General features: G+C 36.3%; 1 protein-coding gene across 3 annotated transcripts in view; it reads left to right on the forward strand.

The window, feature by feature from the left end:
• The window catches only part of MAN1A2 (mannosidase alpha class 1A member 2), a 207,292-nt gene that overhangs the window by 170,242 nt on the left and 16,626 nt on the right, over positions 1-20,424 (forward strand). Inside the window, exon 13 of one of the 3 annotated variants that reach the window (XM_062192052.1) lies at positions 7,605-11,163. The exons of the other annotated variants lie outside the window; for them this stretch is intronic. Coding sequence (XP_062048036.1) covers positions 7,605-7,737 — 133 coding nt within the window. The 3' untranslated portion in view covers positions 7,738-11,163. Of the gene's footprint in view, positions 1-7,604; positions 11,164-20,424 lie in introns of those variants that run through there. 3 annotated transcript variants of the gene reach the window in all.

Raw genomic sequence — 20,424 nt, forward strand, 5'->3', positions numbered from 1 at the left:
GCAGCTGATAAACAGCAGGATCTTGTAAAAGTAGGAATGAGAAGAGAATAATAAACCCATGTGGTTAGGGCTTAGGGCTTGAACTCAGAATTGTTAGTGCTAGGAGGTGTGCCATTGTGGATCGAGGAATTGATAAACCAAGAAGTAAGGGTTCAAGGAAAGGAGTGAAAAATGGAAGGACTCAGAGCTGTTTATTTGTTTTCAGTGGAATCAAGTGTTCAGGTGCCCACAAGAAAGGGGGGAGCAAAAACAGCTGTTAGAGGTTCCACAAAGTTGCACTTAAGAACCATGTGTCAAAATCACCTAGAAGGATTCTTAAAATGTGCAGTGCTGTGCTCCATTACAAGAGTTTCTTATTAATAAATCTTGGCATTTCTATCTCCTGGTGATTTTGATGCTGCTTGTCTGGGGAATCACTTTGAGAAACGCTGACACCTACAGCTCAGTAAAACATTTATGGAAGCAATTAGGGTCAAGAAATTAACTGTAGTCACAAGGAAGCCAGCACACCATGCAGTCAGGCAGACAAATCATTTCTTAATTTCTATATCTACCTGGTCCAGTCTCTTCAAATAGATGTTCTGAAGGACTAGAACCATGGACTCCACATGTTTTAATCTCTCTTAGCACCTGACATGGTGCAATCCAAATATTAGGTGCCAAGTCACACACACACACACACACACACACTATACTTGTTTCACTTGTACTATTTTATTACAATTTTCTTTCTTTCTTTCTTTTTTTAGTTTCAAAACCATACTTTGAAGCACCCGTGCCAGTTTCTTTTGCTACAGTAGAGGGAGCTACAACCCAAATTGTACTTAGCAGCAATAATATATATGGTTATTTTGTATTTCCATTCTTGTCCATTAGTCTTTTAAAAAAACTTATAATATCAGCTTTATTGAAGTGTTTTAAGTGTACAGTTCATTGTGTTTTGGCAAAGCATGAACTTAAGTAATTTCCACTCCAGTTAATATTCCCAATTAATACGGTCATACAACCACATATTGACATATTTAACAAAGGAATGCATGTATGTTCCTATAAGATTATATTGCCTAGTGACATCATAGCCATCTGAGTTTGTGTAAGTGCACCCTGTGATGTTCACACATTGAAATGTGAAATTACACATTTCTTAGGACGTATACTGTTAGAAGGTACCCTGTTGCATGGCTGTACATGGAACATTTCCTTCCTAGTTTTGCAGTTAATTCTACATCACTCCTGAACTCAAGTCAGCTTTTTGTCAAAATTGGTTGCTTGTTCTAGAATTTCACATAATTTGAATCATGCAGAGTGTACTTACTTTCTGTCTGGCTCTTTCAGCATAATTTAGATTAATCCATATTGAATATATTAGTTACTCCTTCCTTTCTACTGATGAGTAGTATTCTATTGTTTGGGTATACTACATTTGTTTATCCATTCAGTTTTTGATGGCCATTAGCTATATCTTTAGAAACTAATAAGAAAAAAAGAGGAATTGTTTATTTACCATCTGACTACACTTAAGTATATTGCTCTTAATTTTTTCTTAGTAATTTAAAAAATTACCCATATGTCAGCCCTACCCCCATCCTAATGGAATTCGCTGCTCCTACTTCCCTGCCCACCCCCTGGCGAAGTTTTAAAAGAACCTGTTCCTAAACATGTGTCTCTTTCTCTCTCTCTTTCTCTCCGTCTCCTGACCTCTTTCTCTTTGTCTGTCTCTGTCTCTCTCTCTTATACTCTCCTTCTCCCTCTTTTTCCTTCTTCGCCCCTTCCCTCCTGTCAGGTTTCCCTCAATAAACTCTTTCCCTTAAAAAAAAATTACCCAGAAAAGAAACTAATTTCTATAGTTTGCTATTAAATGACTATTATCAAATAATGTGTTATTGTTAAATAAAACTCTTGATGTTTTTAATCATCATAAAACAAAAATGTAAGAGTTAAGAGCCAAACTATTCATGAGGAAAGACTGACATGATGCTAAATGAAATGTGAGATGTTAACAGTTGGGGTAAAGCAGAAAATTGCTTTGTGAAAAGAGAGATACAGCTTGAGAAAATATCTCTTAAGAAACAGTAAGAAAATTAGACTGACCAAAGTGCGCTCACCAGGAGAAGTAGTGGGAAATTGGATTCTAGAATCACAGTCAGTTAAGTGACAAAGTGGATGAAACTGGAGGACGTTATGTTTAATGAAATGAGTTGCAAAAAGACAAAACTGTATGATGTCACTTATATGAGATATATAAAATAGTGCAAGTTACAGAAAGACAAAGTAGAACAGTGGTTACTAGGGACTTGTGGAGGGAGGAAAAGGGGAATTACTGTTCAAAGGATATAGAGTTCTAGTTTTTTTTTTTTTTAAGATACATTTTATTTATTTGAAAGAGTTAGAGAGAGAGGTAGAGACAGAGAGAGATGTCTTCTATCTGCTGATTCACTCACCAAATGGCCGCAACAGCTGAAGCTGAGCCAAACCAAAGTCAGGAGCCAGGAACTTCTTCCAGGTCTCCCACGTGGGTGCAGCGGCTCAAGGATTTGGGCCATCCTCCAATGCCTTCCCAGTTATATTAGCAGGAAGCAGGATCAGAAGTGGAACAGCTGGGACTCAAACTGGTGCCCATATGGGATGCTGGTATTGCATGCTGGGGCTTTAACCTGCTGCACCACAGTGCCAGCCCTAGAGTTCCACTTTTGCCAGATGAAAAAGCTCTAGAGATCTGTTTTACGACAATGTGAATTTACCTAACAGTGCTGAGTTTTACATTTAAAAATGGTTCCGATGGTTAATTTTATATTATGGTTTTTTTTGCCACAATAAAAATAATCTTGCAATGGCATGCTATAGAGGGAATCATAATATAAAATGCAAAGCACCCATACTTTAATCCAGTCTCCTCCAAACCTTTCAGTACAACTTTTCTCTTCTTTAAAATTATCTCCTATTTGCTGTGTTTCCCTCCATCATTCCAAAGATAGTGGTAGTGATTGCGTCACATTTGTGGTAGTACATATTTAGATCCTTGTAGTAATTTAAAATAATAAATTATATTCCAGGTAAACAAATGTATTTAAGAGGAAACTTGAACCCTAAGAGGAGAAAAGTATGTTTTAATTACTACCACAAATACAATTAGATTGAAATAAAATCTACTTCTACAAAATTGTATAAAGTTATGGTATGAAGACTTAAGAACTTAATGATTGTGAAGAGTCAGAAGCAGTTTCTAAGTTGAATTGGATTAATAGACAAAAGGGTAGCAGGATTCCATGAACATAATTACCTGACATTCAGTGAATCATTTGACAAAGGTTTTTAAAATGGACAAATAAAGCTTCTGTGTATTCTAAAGATAGAAGGAAATTTATGCTTCGAGCTGAAATAATCAAATATATATATATATATATATATATATATATATATGACACTTTTTCAAAACACAGAATGGAAGCAGTCAAGAACCGTAATCCTGAAAGACAGGAAACAAAGTGGTGATTGCCCCAGCTGACTGTCCTGATAAGAGTTTCAGGTCATAGCACAAAGAAGGGAGACCTAAAACAGAGCCCAGCAGACACCCTGAGCAGATAGTTTTGAGTATGGGGAAACTAAGAGTTTGAAGGGCAGTGCCTGAGAGAAGAGAACTTATCAGAGGAAGAGTATTCAGTAGAGTACTGAGGCCACCTACATGTGAGGAACTTATTTCAAGGGAAGCAAAGGATCTGAAAGGATTAGTGGGAACCATTTCTGGTACTTACACAGAGCCAGGAATAGTGCCTGTTACCAGCATCCTGACTAGAGAAATTCATAATTCAAGGGACTCTGTAGAGTCCTTAGGAAGGCCTGTTTCAGTAGTGGGAGATAACCTACTGCTTTGGATCTGTGACAAACCGTGAAAGCACGACCTGAAAGGATGAAACTTTCTAAGTAACCGAACTACATCCCTGAACAAAACTCAAGATTTATAGAACTACTAAAATATCCAGCACCAACAAGGTAAAATTCATAATATCTGGCATCCAAAGATTACCATGTATGCAGACAGGCAGGAAAATATGACTGATAATGAAAAGAATCAATTGAAACCAACTTAGAACTGGTACAGTTGTTAAAAATGCATACAATAACCATAATATTTAATATAACTATGATCTGTAGAGACATGGAAGATATAAAATTGCAAATAAACTTCTTGAAACAAAACTATAATGACTGATTTGAAAAATATACTGGGTGCAGTTAATAATGCATTAGACATTTCAGAAGTAAAAATTAATGAACTTGAAGCTATAGTGATAGAAACTATCCAAAATGAAAGAAGAGCAAACAGAAGAATCCTACAAAAGTGAGCATCAGCAAGCTATATGGCACTTGAATGGCCATCTGTGTTAATTGCATTTATCCAAAAGAAAAAATAAAACGTATTTATGACAAGGATGTAGTTACAACTTGGAGAAAGTTACCTGTGCCAGTCGTCCACAGTGATAGGGAGGTAGAGGTGCATCTTCCTTGATGTTTGCGTTTCAAAGATGTGGCATCCACACCTGTGAGAAAAACATACCCAGGCTATAAAGCTAGCAAGAGCCTTTCTTAGCTTTTTAAAAGATCTAAGGGACAGTTACATGTTTTCTCCTGGTGGTAATCCCCAATAAAAGGGAAAGGAGAAAAGGTGTATTTCCCTTTTAGCACCTGGAAGGACTTAATGTTTTTAAATTTTATGAAACTCAGAGCTCTGATGATGTTTTACTATTGAATTAGCTAACCCTTGTTATTATCTACTGCTGATCTCTTTTTTAGGAGATAAATCAGTTATGTTTGCAGTTTACATGTTCTGTATCCAATAGGCAGAATCATCCTAGTGTATCTGACTCCTGAAGGTAGAGTGAATTCTCTCCAGCTCTCTTAGAGAACAAAGTGTAAATGATTGCAGCATATCAAAAATGTCAGCCTCCTCCAGTTTATCTTTAAAATGATGACTGTCCATATTTGAATCCATAATATACCCACATTGGTTTCAATATTTTTTCTTCCTCACTCCCCCCCCCCCCAAAAAAAAAAAAAAAACAACTTTAAGGTTTGTTTTTTTCTTCAGGCAGAGAGAGACAAATCTTTTGGATGGATGAACAAATGTTTTATTCCATTGCCTGGTAATCAATCTATTCCAAAAAACGTTAGATATCAGTATAACTTCAGTCTTTGCCTTTGTCTTCACATGGCCTTCTTCCTTGTGTGTTCCTGAGTCAAACTCTCCCTTTTCTTGCTCTTGCTAAGACATTAATTGTTGGTCCCAAAGAAGGATGATTTCATCTTAGTATCCTTAAGTGAGTCACTACAAGTGCAAAGTCTCTATTTCCAAATAAGGTCATATTCTGAGGTTCCAGGTGGACAGGAATGCTACTATAGTACTATTTAGATTTTGTTCTTTAAAGGTTTATTTCCAAATGGTTATGATAGCACTTTCTGTTTTCTGAGACTTTTCATATACATCCTCTTTCTGATTTTTCTAACATGCATTTATTTACATGAGGTACTTCCATAGCCTGCCCTATGGAAAGGAATCATTTTACAGGAATGCCGATGTCATCGCTTTCCTTTTCACTCAGTCTTTCTTCAAGAAGTGATATGATTAGAATCTGCCTGACAGCCTTTTTTTCTCCTTTTATTTTTTCCTTTCCTTTTTTTGTGCCTTACCTTCTTGAGCTGGCATTTAACTTAGTGGCAGGGGCACCACGTGGAACTGAACAGAACATAGGTCCCCTGGACACATTTGCAGCCAGGACACCAAGAGTCTGCGCTTCTGTTTCCATCTACTAATCAGACCAGGCAAAGTCCCCTGTGATGTCAAGCCAGGCCTGTCAGTTCTAACTCCTCTGCCTGCAACCTGGTGAATAAGTCAGAGCCAAACAGATCGCAAGTCTAACAGCAAGGAGTGAGATAATCCAACCTTAGCAGTCATAAAGCTGATATGCAATACCCACTTACCTCATTGCTGTGTGTTTTTGCTCTCTCATTCAGAGCTATAACAATAATCAGAAAGATATTAATGTACCTGTTTTCCCCCAGTTTATTTGAATGATGGCATAGCATCATATAGTGAAAAATCTTTTATCTGCTAATTAACTCACCAGATTCTTGCAACAGCCAGAGCTAGGCCACACAGAAACCAGGTGCATGAAACACCATCCAGGTCTCCCATAGGGGTGGCAGGAACTCAAGTACTTGAGCCATCATCTGCTTCCTCCTAGGGTGTGCGTTAGCAGGAAGCTGGATCAGAAGCAGAGCTGACTTGGATCTAGGCACTCAAATCTGGAACGTGGATGTCCCAAGCAGGGTCTAGCCTCTGTGCCAAACACCCACTCCAAAATGCCTGGTTTTGAAATGAGGAAATCGTTTGCTAAGTCCTTATAAGTCGCAGCTAGTTATTGCTAAGACAGGAGTTAGGACTCAGATTTCCTGACTTTATGTGGCTTTTTGTGTTCATTTTTGAGAACCTCTTAACAAGATTTAGATTGAAATTTTTCTGATATTACAGGTAAAAATCTTTTTGTGTTGACTGTATCATTTTAGCTTCTAAGTGAATTGTATTATGCTACTTTTCATTACTTTAATTAAAATACCTGAAAGAAGCTTTGTGAGAAATAAAAGGTTTATATCAGCCTACAGTATGAAGGTACAGGATTAGGTAGCCCCATGTTCTAGTCTGGTGAAGGTTGGTCATGGTGAGTGCAAAGGAAGATCACATGGTAGGGCAAGAAACAGAGAGGGAGAGCCTAGACCAAACATGAATTCATATAATCACACCTCTCACAAGACCTTCACTTACCCAGAGACATCCCACTAGCCCCACTTCTCAGACACCATCATTAGATCAAATCTCCACTCTTATCCAATCTACCATTCACATTAAAACATCAGAGTTTAAACATCTGCATGTGTTTTGGGAGACAAGTCCTCCTGGTACCCACAGCATGACTACTGTGGCTTACAGTGCTCAGGGAGAGATCAGGATCCTTGCCTTCATACAGACAGTACAATCACTCATTAAAAGTTACTGATGCATTTTGAAACCTCCTGTAAGTGTATAATGTTTCTGAAAACTTTTTTTTAAATAGCTTGCCATACCTGCAGTAAGAACTGCAAAAACTGTAATTACTGATGTATTAGGAGTAGTGGTAATAAAGTCCTTACTGTGTCCAAATGGTATGCTTATCCTCCTTCTTCAGTGTTAATTAATAAATGTGAGTTGATTAATAAATGTGAGCTAAGTTGCCAAAACATAAGGTTGATGTTATGTGTGATTTTTTGAAAGAATATCTTTGAAGAATTATGAAAGTTTGTTTTATGCCATTTTATAGTGTTGTTTTATGTGCTTTAGCTAGACATGTGGAATTTTTTTTTTCCAAAAAAACTTATTTCCACAGGTCTAGTTTTGTATCTCATTAGACTTCCTTAGGCATATTCTAGAACACATTGCTTTGAGTTCATTTCTGCAGTGTGCTTTTCATAGAGCAAATGAGAGTAAATTATTACTTTCCTCTGCCATTATAACTGAGCTCACTTGATCTTGCTGAATTCTAATTGAAGCTCATTTCTTCCCCTTGTGTTTTCAGGTATTTGTATCTGCTGTTCTCCAATGATGACCTTTTACCTTTAGACCATTGGGTATTTAACACAGAGGCACACCCTCTGCCTGTGTTACATTTAGCCAACACCACACTTTCAGGTAATCCTGCTGTTCGATGAAAGCAGCTCCGGAGGACCATTCTTACCTGTGTTTTGTTTACATGGACCACTACAGAAATTAGTCTGGAGAGGCGGCTTTTGAAAACCTGGACCTCTTAAGTCAACACGACAGGGTGAAACTATTCCCTGCAAGACTTTCAACATGTAGATACATCAACTTTGAAATTATTCCATTTTATACTTGACCAAAATATGCTCTGGTACATGTAGGGCAGAGAGCTGATATGCTTTGATTCTGAAAATATGGTCACAAGAGAGATGAAGCCTATTACTATTATATTGTTTTTAGAGTCCTGAAGTCTAGAGACTAGACTTCCTAAGAGCAAACGAAGACTATAGAGCACCTTGCAGGAGTCAGAGGTGGCTATGGAACCACTTCCATGTTTATTTCTTCCCTCAGTGGAGCAGTTTTCAAGTCAAATATATGCACATTATTTTTCCCTTTTTTTCTCCATTTTAACAATGAAATGAACTAAGATGAACAAGAACAAAAGAACTATGTAATTGGATTAGCAGAAAGAAGACTCCAAAAAGAAACAGAAGTACCTATCCCTGTCTGAATGTTCAAGTTCTCCATTGGATGACCAGAGTGGCAATCATTTCAGAATCCCAGTCTATTTCACTGAAATTCTTGATTAAATTCCATTTTCTCTGGGGGGCATGATCTGGCAAATAATACTCTTCTAGTCTTTTTCTCCATATGGAATCATTAAAATTACTGTTTATCATAACCACCATGAGCCTGGGTTTGGGGTTTTGTGCATGTAGTTCAGTCCAGTGTTCATAGCATGACAAAAAAGTGGGGGAAGTAATGAGCTGGTTGCATTGAACTCTGTTCTAAGAGAAGTCCTTGGTTTTGTTGGTAGGAAGTTTTTTTCCAAACCAGCAAATCTACCAAGTAAATTTTACCTGCTTTAATCTCATAATAAAGCTAGCAGATTCACTCAACTTACAACTTTATTTATTTCACTTGGCAAGATTCACTATTCTATCACATAGTTCTGAATTTGCCCTGATAATTCAAATTATTTTATACTTTATTAAAGCAAAAACAAAACAATGAAGCTTCCTTAAATATTCTGTCTGGAATGGGGAGAGCAGGTCCTTTTTCACACCAGATGAATGAACTGTTTTCAAACACTTTGCTTATTTAGTTTCTCCAAGAATATTTATAGAAATCCAAAGAGTTAATAGCTTCAAAATAATTTTCAGTGATAAAAGTATGGTGTAATTAATCCTGTTACACCAAATTGGGGTACATCAAAGGGACTTTCTTTTATCAGTAGTTTTTGCATTGATAATTCTTTTTAAATAAATTACTGGTTCTTTATATTTTGGTAGAAAGAACTTAAATTTTGTCAAGAACTATAACATAAGATAAATACCTAATACTTACAAATTTTATGTCTCTTAGATTTTTGTGACAATGCAAGACATTTTTTCTCCTTTCATTTAATATAAACAGTTTCCATTGACATTAATAAAAGTTGGAAAAAATCTGCTTAGTCCAACATTTACTGTGAATTTGAGTATTTCATGAAACAGGTTTGTATAGGAAGCCCACTTAGGAATTCTGAAGGCTTCTTTCTTTATTTGATAGCTTCTCTTTTTAATCTTCTGTTAACAGGTAATATATTAAAATTGGAAAGAAATAGTAAGTTAATATAATTAAATATTTTCTAAATAATCAGCCCATAAATCAATCCAGTCATTGATCCATAGTGATTGCCATTATAGAATCTTTCAATAAGAATGGAGAGCAGTTAAGTCTTTAAGAGAATTGAATTTTAGTACGTTTTAAATTATAGCATTTTTTACTACTTGAAAATTAAACAATTTTAAATGAAAAATGTAGATAACTTTACCTTAGAAGAGAAACGGGAAGTTTTAGGCTCTCCAAAGAAAGTTAGCCTTCCTCCTAAAAATAGCACAAGCCCACTTACAAATCATCAGTAAAAGAGTGGAAAACTTGAGTTGGCAAAGACCCAGAGCAGCTGTGAAGATGGCAGTGAACCTTCTCTCACTTTGTTTAGAAGGGCGTGGAGTTAGGGGCTATCTTAGCTCCCTGGGAAGAGAGCAGAACCCTTGCCCTCAAGTGCTCTGTCTGTATTACTTGGGTGACTGGAGCTTAAGAGAAGACACAGATTGTGTTGTGTGTGTGTGTGTGTGCGCGCACATGCGCATGCACAAGACCCATGCAAGGGATCCAGGAGGGCCAGTGGAAGGGTCTTCTTCTCCAGTCCCTACCTTCTTTGTGATCATAAGACTACAGCTTCTAGCAATGCTTCCATTTTGTTTTTTGTTTTTTTTTTTGTTCTCTTAATACCAAAGGCAATTAAAGTCGGCTACAAATGATTTGCCTGTGTCATATTTTATTTTTGGTATAGATTTTTAAATTATTTCCTCAAAGGTCAGTCCTTATCCCATATTCTGCTTCGTTTTCAGGATTATTCTTTACATCGTGCTGTCCTTCATAACCCGTCATAGACCTTATTACTCAGGTTAAATACTCATTGCATTTATAAGACCTTCGGCAGAGAGCCCAAAAATGCTCCTTGCCAGGTGCCTCCTCAAAGAGCTGACACCTCACCTTGCGCCTTTGGCACAAATGTGCAGAGTAGATAGATCAATTGGTACAAAAATGTTGAATGCCCCTCTTCTACATTTATATCTCTTCATTTTAGAATCACACTGTTTGATTCAAACCAGGTTTGTTTGTTTTATAATTCAGCCAGTATAAGCTTGTTAAAATCAAGAGAATGGTATTCTAGCCAAAAGGAGGCCTCGGTGCAGAAAAATAAGTCCCCCGTCAGTGAGTTCTACTTTCTGGTGCTCTTTTGAACACCTGCTTATTCCTACTTGTAGCAGATGCTTATATGTAAGAATAAAACCTGGATGTTGAAGGACTGCATTCTTTTTGTGCAGTATTGACCCTGATTCTGTGATGTCATCTGGGGCAATCCAGCCTTCACTTAGTAGATTTTAATCAGCCAGTTTGAAATTGTGATCATTAACCTCTCATCTGTACTCTCCATTGCCAAAGTCTTTGTCAAAACTCTAAAACAGTTGACAAAGGATTGCGCTTACCGTTCTCGTTAGAATGCAGTTTCTCCTTCAGCCTGGATTTCTTTGAGTGCATGAGTAGGTGAGAGAATGAGTGGTCAGCATTTGTGGAGCACCTGCCATGTGCCAAGCAATGTGATGGCACTTTGAAGCATTAGAATATTCTATGAGATTCCAATGGCATTTTCTGTGTGAGAGTAGTTCGTGCCATTTTCCAATATGAATATTATAAAATCCATAATTTTATATTTCATTTAAATTAAAGAGGAAAAGAATGATTTATAATATATTTTAAGCAATGTATTACTGTATAATACTAACAACTATAATTGTAGTTAGTATCTAAAATCCCTTGAGAAATATCAAAGAAATATTTGATTTCTGATACAACTTTCGCTAAAATATTTACTTTAGAAATAAAAGCATTCTTATTTTGCTATGTCACTTTAATTGCATAATTAAAATCAATATTTTATAGAAGTACTGGTTATTTTATATTCAAAAGAGTCACATAATCATGGATAAAACTTGCAGTTGTAAATTGTCTTTACATTTCTTAATATAAAGAAAAATATACTAAAATATTCTAAGTTCCAAGTAACAGTTTCTAGTAACAGTGTTTCAAGTTATTTTTCCTTAGGTTTCCTTATTCTAAAATGGGCTAGCTCCTATCTTATCCACTCTTTACGTAGGTATATACATAAATTAAGTAATATACAGTTTTTTATACTGTCTTGTTACTTAACACAGTTGGTGAATGATTTTGGCTGCACAAATTATAGACAGAATATTTGAATAACCATGTGTTATTGAAGATATTTTAATCCAATTATTGGGGTTCAAGAACATTGGTGACAGTTTTCTGTGACTTCAGCTCATTCACATCATAAGGATGCTGTTTAGTTCTACATCCAATCAGAAGGCTTTTCTGTAAAGGGCCAGATAAACATATTTAAGCTATGGGAGTCATGCGATGTCTCTTACTACTCGATTCTGCTGAAGCACGAAAACAGCTTCAGATCATATGTAAATGAGTGGGTGTAAGTGTGATCCGATAAAACTCTATTTACAAAACTCATGGAGGGCTAGTTTGGGCTCCTTGGATCATAGTTGCTGATTCTGATCCCAATTTCCAGTTTCGTATGACCTTCTAAGTTTTGGTTTGCATTTTCCCTTTGTGCTTTGATTTTTATAATTCATTTTTAAGAGCAAAAAGATATGTGTGTGTTTGTATGTGTTTATGTAACCTCAAGCTTTATATTTTATGGTGTTTTAAGTAGATACACTCCGTTGGAATCTGTTAATGTTTCAAGATGACCTGACTCAACAATAGAGACAAAAAATTGCAGGGGACAGGGAGGCTATGCTCTCAGCCATTATCCTCTCCTTGTCATTGAATGCCTATATTTTTGATTCTCCATGTACAAAGAAGAGTTTTGTGATGTCAGAATATTACATTCTTTGCGAGTTCTGTCTGCTTATTGCCCCCTGAATGAGGACTCTAGATTGCAGGAGCTACAGAAATGCATCTACTTGTGTACTCTTAGAGCTCTCTGACAAGAATTGGTAGAATTCCTGACCTCAATGCTGCAGAAACCAATCTTTTGAAAGATTCTAAGCAACAGAAAATGGGGTATGTGCCCATTTGCCACTTGGCTGTCGCCGTTTCTCCACTGCAGAGGGTGCTGCCCTTCTTACTCTAGAACAGCGTGGATCAGAAGTTCAGAGAACATATCCATCCACGGGGCGCGTTCCCTTCCTCTGTCCTCGCAGGGCACTCCTCAGCACCTTTAGAGTCAGTAGCATTATTTCAGAATGTTACTGTGCATCGTTTTAGAGCATCCTTTGGCCTCAGTGTTACACTTCTAATATTTAACAATTAATTCATTTCAAACTTGGTTTGAGCCCCAGTAACTACAGAACTCAGAAAATTTCTCATGAAATCGTACAAATCATATTACTACCATATGCATTACAATGGACCGGTCATTCTGATAGATAATAGATTTCTCACTAAAGAAGTATCTCAAATAGTTCACTATTTTTGGAAGTGCTGGGAGATAGGAGGCCTGTGTTCAAAATGACAGAGATTTACTATGTCTCCTCTCCTACACAAATGAGCCACCCTTCTGAGTCCAGCATACTATAAGGTCACCTCAGCTCGCTGTGAATGTGAGTTTGGGTACTCACACACATACACCCACTTGCATACATATATACATACGTGCATATGTACATCCATATTAGTTTGCAGAGGACTTTAAACAGTTGCAAATATCTTGCAGCTATTTGAATGATACAGTCTTGTACTGCAAATTGCATACCAGAATACTTCTTGAAGATAAGCTAAGTTCTTTGTGGGAAAGTATTTTTTTAGAAAGTTTAGAAATTAGTTTTTGCTAGGTTAATTAAATAAAGTGTCCCAATTTTAATTATTGGATTTGGAAGTTCAAATGCCATTCTTCAGCCTCACTGATCTCAAATCACCAAAATTTTTTCCTTAAACTAATAAGTGAGGTATATACAGCATTTTAAATTAGAACCCACTGGCTACCCCTAAATTGGTTTTCAGTCATGTCCTCCATAATGCGATTTTTATAAATTAAAGGTAATATTGTATAATAAAGGTCAAATAAAGATGTTCTTTTAAGTGAAAATAAATGTTTGTCTTTCATTTTTGCCTGCTGATAACAATCCTATCTTCCTATTTATGGAAAAGCAATTTCAGTAGCTGTAGTCTTCAGCCTCTCGTATTCAGAAATTATTTCTTTGGGTTCAGCTTATGTTTGCTTTCCTTGATGTTCTACAAAGATGGAGAAGAGATTTATTAGAAGGTAATTTTTATCCCAACTGATATTAAGGAAGCCATCCACAGATCTATTGGACAATGTAATGGTACATTGTGTGTTATCTGTAAGATCTGGTCTTGTACAACTTTTGAGATAATCAAGCCTAAAAATTACTTCAGTCACCAGACTTCATTCCATCACATTAAAATATTATTTGACTCTGTTTAATACAGGCCTAAGAGACTTGAGGAATAGCGTCACCTGGAGTATCAGTGGTGGCTTAGTCTATCAGTTGTGTAGACACATGGAACAGTTAAAACCCTGTACCATGAGGCATCAAATAAGGTTAATGATAAAACCTGAAGAAGCAGCAAGTTTACACCCATGAGGTCTAACAGTGATTTCAACATCAATATTTTAGGCTAGAAAATAACATTGTGGCTATACAAAATTAATTATGGAGTTACATGTTCGAAAACAGCTAAAACAAGACTGGTTAAAAATGGGTCAAAGCTGGACCTCTATCTGCCAGACACCTGAAGTTTCCATCATCATTTCACTTGGTTAAAAAGAAGATATCAATACATAAATGTATTCATATTAAAAATGGGTTTAGCTCTAAGCAAATTGGGTATAGAAGGAACATTCCTCAACACAATCTAGGCAATTTATGACAAACCCACAGCCAAGGTCGTATTGAATGGGGAAAAGTTGGAAACATTCTCACTGAGATCCAGAACCAGACAAGGGTGCCCACTCTCACCATTGCTATTCAGTATAATCTTGGAAGTTTTAGCCAGAGCCATTAGGCAAGAAAAAGAAATCAAAGGAATAAAAATTGGGAAGGAGGAAGTCAGACTATCCCTATTTGTAGATGACGTGATTCTATATCTAGGGGATCCAAAAGACTCCACCAAGAGACTATTGGAAATCATAGAAGAGTTTGGTAAAGTAGCAGGACATAAAATAAAGTGAGCACACAAAAATTAACAGCCTTTGTATACAGAGACAATGCCAAGGCTGAAATTTGAAATTGAGCTTCTAAGGTCAATCCCATTCACAATAGCTACAAAAAAAAAAAAAAAAAAAAAAAAAAAAAAAAAAAAAAAAAAAAAAAAAAAACAAACCTTGGAATAAATTTAACCAAGGGTGTCAAAGATCTCTATGATGAGAATTACAAAACATTAAAGAAAATACAAAAAAAAAGGAAAAATTTTCCATATTCATTGTTTGGAAGAATCAATATCATTAAAATGTCCATTCTTCCAAAAGCAATTTACACATTCAGTGTGATACCAATCAAAATACTAGACATTCGATGCTGAAATTCATATGGAGGCACAGGAGACCTCGAATAGCTAAAGCAATCTTGTACAATAAAAACAGCCAGAGGCATCACAATACTAAATTTCAAGACATACCTGGTACTGGTACAAAAATGGATAGTCCACTGGAGCATCATAGAAACACCAGAAATCAATCCAAACATCTACAACCAACTTATATTTGACCAAGGAGCTAAAACCAACCCCTGGAGCAAGGACAGACTTCAACAAATGGTGCTGGGAAAACTGGATTTCCACATGCAGAAGTATGAAGCAAGACCCCTACCTTACACAAAAATCCACTCAACATGGATTAAAGATCTAAATCTATGACCCAACACCATCAAAGTAATTGAGAACATTGGAGAAAACCTGCAAGACACTGGCACAGGCAAAGAGTTCTTGGAAAAGACCCTAGAGGAACAGGCAGTTAAAGCCAAAATTAATAAATGGGATTACATCAAATTGAGAAGTTTCTGTACAGCAAAAGAAACACTCAGGAAAGTGAAGAGGCACCAACAGAATGGGAGAAATTATTTGCCAACTTTGCAACTTATAAAGGATTAGTAACCAGAATCTACAAAGAGATCAAGAAACTCCACAATAACAAAATAAACAACCCAGGTAAGAGATGGGCAAAGTACTTAAGCAGATATTTTTCAAAAGAGGAAATCCAAATGGCCAACAGACACATTAAAAAATGTGCAGGACCGCTAGCTGTCAGGGAAATGCAAATCAAAACCACAATGAGGTTTTACCCTAATCCACTGTTGGTGAGACTGTAAGGTGGTAAAGCCACTATGGAAGTATGGAGATGCCTCAAAAATATGAATATAGACCTGCCATATGACCCAGCTATCCCACTCCTGGGAATTTACCCAAGGGAAATGGAATCAGTAAACAATAGAGTTATCAGCACCTCCATGTTTATTGCAGCTCAATTCACAATAACTAAGATGTGGAATTAACCTAAATGCCTGTCAACCGAAGACTAGATAAAGAAATTATGAGATATGTACACTATGGAATACACACAGGTTAGAAAAAAATGAAATTGGTCATTTGCAAATGATGAATCTGGAAAACATCATACTTGTGAAATAAGCCAGACCCCAAAGGACAAACAGCATATGTTCTCCCTTATCTGTGAGAACTAACAAAGCACCTACAATGAAATCTGTAGAAGTGAAATTGACGCTTCGAGAAGGAATGACTTGAGCTGCCATTGTCTTGACTGTTGAGGAACAGTTCCATTTTTTGTTTGTTTGTTTTTTCGTTTTTTTCCTCATAAGTGTATAAAGTCAATTGAAAATAGGTGTCAGTAAAAAGAGAAGGAATAAGAGGAGGAAGAAGTTTGTAACTGTAAAGCTGTATAGTTCTGCATACATTCCTATGTACTTATTTCTAAAGGCACAGTTTAAAAACTTGTCATGGGACTCCAAATCCCATTAAGCTTGGTGATAAAAATGCCATCTTAATTGTTAAAGTTATCATATTAAGTGCTAAAGTGAACACATAGATAGGATTAAGTGTTAAGCTTATCATGTAAATAGGATCAAGTATCTGGTAATAATAATAGAATTAAAAAGGAGAGCATTCCAAGTTGGGAAGCAGTCCACACAGCAGACAGAATGACAAAGTAACACTCTGACTCAGAATCAACCCTTAAGACTTGCTGGTCTGCCTGAAAAGCCTGTGAGAGCATTTCAGGCATGGAAAGCCAAGATACTGTGGCAAAAAATGTTCTACATGAAGGATCTCTGAGTGAGACGCCACTGGAAAGAAGTGACCATTAAAGAAGGATGTACTTTTCTCTAAAGGGAGGAGAGAACTTCTACTTTGCTAATGGCCTTGTCCAAATGCTGACGAGTTTGTGGACTCAAAAGTCTTCTATAGCCTAGGCAGCTCATTTCAAGAGTGTCAGGTGATCACTAACATACATAAGAGTATTTATTGTTAAATTAACAACAGGAGTCATTGTGCACTAACTCCTCATGCAGGACCTTTGTCATCAATGAGTTATATTGAGAGTTAATGGTAAAACCAGTTCTCAAAGAGTTTGTGTGTGTGTTTGTGTGTGTGCGTGCACACGCAAATTGTTGAAATCTTTACTTAGTATAGAGTTGGTCTTTTGTGTACAAAGTTAATTGAAAATGTATCTTAATGGATAATGGTACTGGCAAGGGGAGAGGAAGGTGGAGGAAGGGTGAGAGTGTGGATGTGAGGGCCGGGTATGGTGGGAAGAATAACCATATTCCTAAAGTTGCACTTAGGAAATTTGTATTCCTTAAAAAATAAAAAAAAGAATGGGTTTGGGTGATTGGGCATGTAAGTTGCTAGTTGACCCAACCCACATTTCTTTCATTATTTTTTTATTGTGGTAAAATACAGTTATCTGCATGTATCCATGGAGGACTGATTTCAGAACCCCACCCTCTGCCATGTTAAAATCCAAGTCCCTTATATAAAATAGCTTAGCATTTATATATAACCTACAGGCATCCTGCTGTAAGTCATCTCTAGGTTATTTGTAATACAATGTAAATGCCATGTGAATGGTTGTTGCACTGGATTGAGTAGGGAATCTAGAAGGCAGCGACAAAACCTTTGTGTGTTCAGTACAGATATAATTGTTTCTTAGATATTTTCCATACAAGGTTGATTGAGTTCTCAGATGTAGAACCCATGCATATGAAAGGCCAACTGTATGTATAACATAAAATTTGCTATTTTGTGTACAACTGGTTTATTGTACAACTCTGTGACAATAATATATGTATAATATTATATGAATTGCCAATCTATATTTGCAAAACTTTTTCATCATGCCAAGCAGAAATTCTGTAACCATTAAGCAATGACTCCTCATTCCTGCCCATAGCCTCTGATAACTTCTAATTTTTTTTTACTAATTTCTTAATGCTACTAGGTCAGTTTTCTTGCCTTTTAAAAGGGGGTAATAAAGAATTCTTAGGAGAATTAAATAAGAAAAATCCATGCATTAGTTTTAGGAGAATTAAATAAGAAAAATCCATGCATGTAGTTCAAATTAAGCTCATTTTAGTTGTTTCTAGTCATTTTTTGTTAGTGGACTGAATAATCATTCATGAAAGAATAGGAAAAATGTAATAAATGGGGAAGGACAGTTAGAACAGACAGTGAAGAGCCTAGAAGACCTGCTGGTTCTGCGTCATTTCTGCATGGGGAGACAAACTCACAGAGAAATAAAACTAAGGGTTTAGGTGATTGTAAGGTGGCCTTTCAGTTTTGTCATCCATCATTTTATGAAATCAGATGTGCATAGTTTTGTTATTAAAATATTTTATGAAACGAATGCATTGGTAATATATATGAACTAAGCAATTTAAAAGTTAGTACAAGTCACTTTTTGTTAGACACATAGCAAAGTTAATAGCAGTTATCTTTGATAATGATTTAAGAATAAATTTTTTGCTATTTCCTTTGAAAAATGATAGCTTAATTAAGGTATGAATTAGATAAAATATTGTGTTTCCAGTGATTTTTTTTGTTTATCAAGTTGTGCAACAATTCACAACCCACAAAGATCTTATATACCCATTTGCAGTCAATCTCCATTCCCAATCTAGGCCTTGGTAGCCACTGATATGCTTTCTATCGTTGCTAGTTTACCTTTCTGGACATTTGTTATTAATTGAACCATATCCTATGTGATTTTTGCATCTGGCGTATTTAGCCTAGCATAATGTTTTGTTTTCAAGGTTTACCTAAGCTGTAACAAGTATCAAGAGTTTATTTCTTTTTACTACTGAAAGTACTTGATTTTATGGATACACCATGTTTATTCATCCATTTGCCAATTAGCATTTGCATTGTTTCTGTTTTTTAGCTATTATGAATAATGCTGTTATGAATATTTGCCTATAAGTCTGTGTGGACATAAGTTTTCATTTCTCTTGGGCATGCATAAATCTAGAAGTAGAATTGCTGAGTCATAAGATAAAGTTATATATAACTTATTTTAAGAAACTGCCATACTGTCTTCCAGAGTGACTGTTTTTGGCATTCCCACTAGCAGTGTGTGAGGGTGAGAGTATCTCTTCATATCCCCACTAACACTTATTTTCTTTTTATTGTCTGCCCTTTTGTTGTTGTTGTTATAGTCATTCCAGTGAGTGTGAAGTTGCATGTCATTGTCACTTTAATTTGCAACTCCCTAGTGATTAATGGTGTTGACCATCTGTACTATCAGCCATTCACATCTTTGGTAAATTGTTCAAATATTTTGTTCATTTCAAAACCTGAACTGTCTTATCGAGTTGTAGAGTTCTTTATATATCCTGTATTTTCTCTAAGATTATGGTTAGTCTGCTTAGTTTCTAATTTTATCTTTTGGAGTACAAAAGATTTTAATTTGAATGAAGTATAGTCTGTCTTCTTTTACAGATTGTGGCTAATCCAAGGTCACCAAGGGTTTAGACCTGTGTTTTCTTCTAAAAGTTGTAGATTTTACACGGATTTAGGTCTGTGATCCATTTTGAGTTAATTTCTCAAGTATGGTAAGAATCTGACAGCATCTGCATGTGGATACCCAATCCCAGTATTCTGATTGAAAGAACTATGTTTTCCCTATTGCTTTGGTACTTTTGTGAAATATTAGCCAATCATTAATGAGCTTTTACTTGTGAACTCTTGATTTTGTTCCATTGATGTTATGTCTTTCCTTATTCCAGCACCATGCTGTATTGATAACTGAAGCCTTAGAACTGTGGTTCTTAACCAAGGGGAGATTTTATCCTGTCTCCCTCCAGAATTACTCGGTAATGTCTGAAGACATCTTTTATTGTTGTGATTGGGGGTGGGAAGGTTGCTACTGGCATCTACTGGAGTGGTAACTTTTTTTTTTTTACTGAAAATAGGTCACTCCTATTTCTCTGGATATCTTATAATTTTTGGTCAAAAATTGGACATTTTCAAAAAGAGAGTACTTCAAAAAGTTTGTGGAAATGGAATTAAAAGATTAGTTTATTTTGGTGCAAAAAACAATTTAGATATTTAGATTCCATTTGCATAGTTTTCCTTGACACACAATTTCCATGAATGTTTTGAAGACCTCTCATAAGCATGGAATTCAAAAATTCTTTTCACCAAAACACTTGCCTTTAATTCCATTTCCACAAGCTTTAAAAGAAATTATTTATTTATTTTGAAAATAGAGTTATAGGGGGATGGGAAGAGAGATCTTCCATCTTCTGATTCACTCCCTAGATGGCCACAACAGCCAGGGCTAGGCCAGGCCAAAGCAAGGAGCTAGGAGCTTCATCTGGATCTCCCTTGTGGGTGACAGGGCCCCAAACACCTGGACCATCTTTCACTGCTTTTCCCAGGCCATTAGTAGGGAACTGGATCAGACGTGGAGCAGCTGGGACATGAACCAGTGCCCATGTGGGATGCCAGTATCACAGGAGGTGGCCTAACATGCTGCGCCACAACACTGGCCCCTCCACAAACTTTTTGAAATGCCCTTACAT

Source organism: Lepus europaeus, chromosome 5 (assembly GCF_033115175.1).
Source record: "Lepus europaeus isolate LE1 chromosome 5, mLepTim1.pri, whole genome shotgun sequence".
NCBI classification, from domain to species: Eukaryota; Metazoa; Chordata; class Mammalia; order Lagomorpha; family Leporidae; genus Lepus; species Lepus europaeus.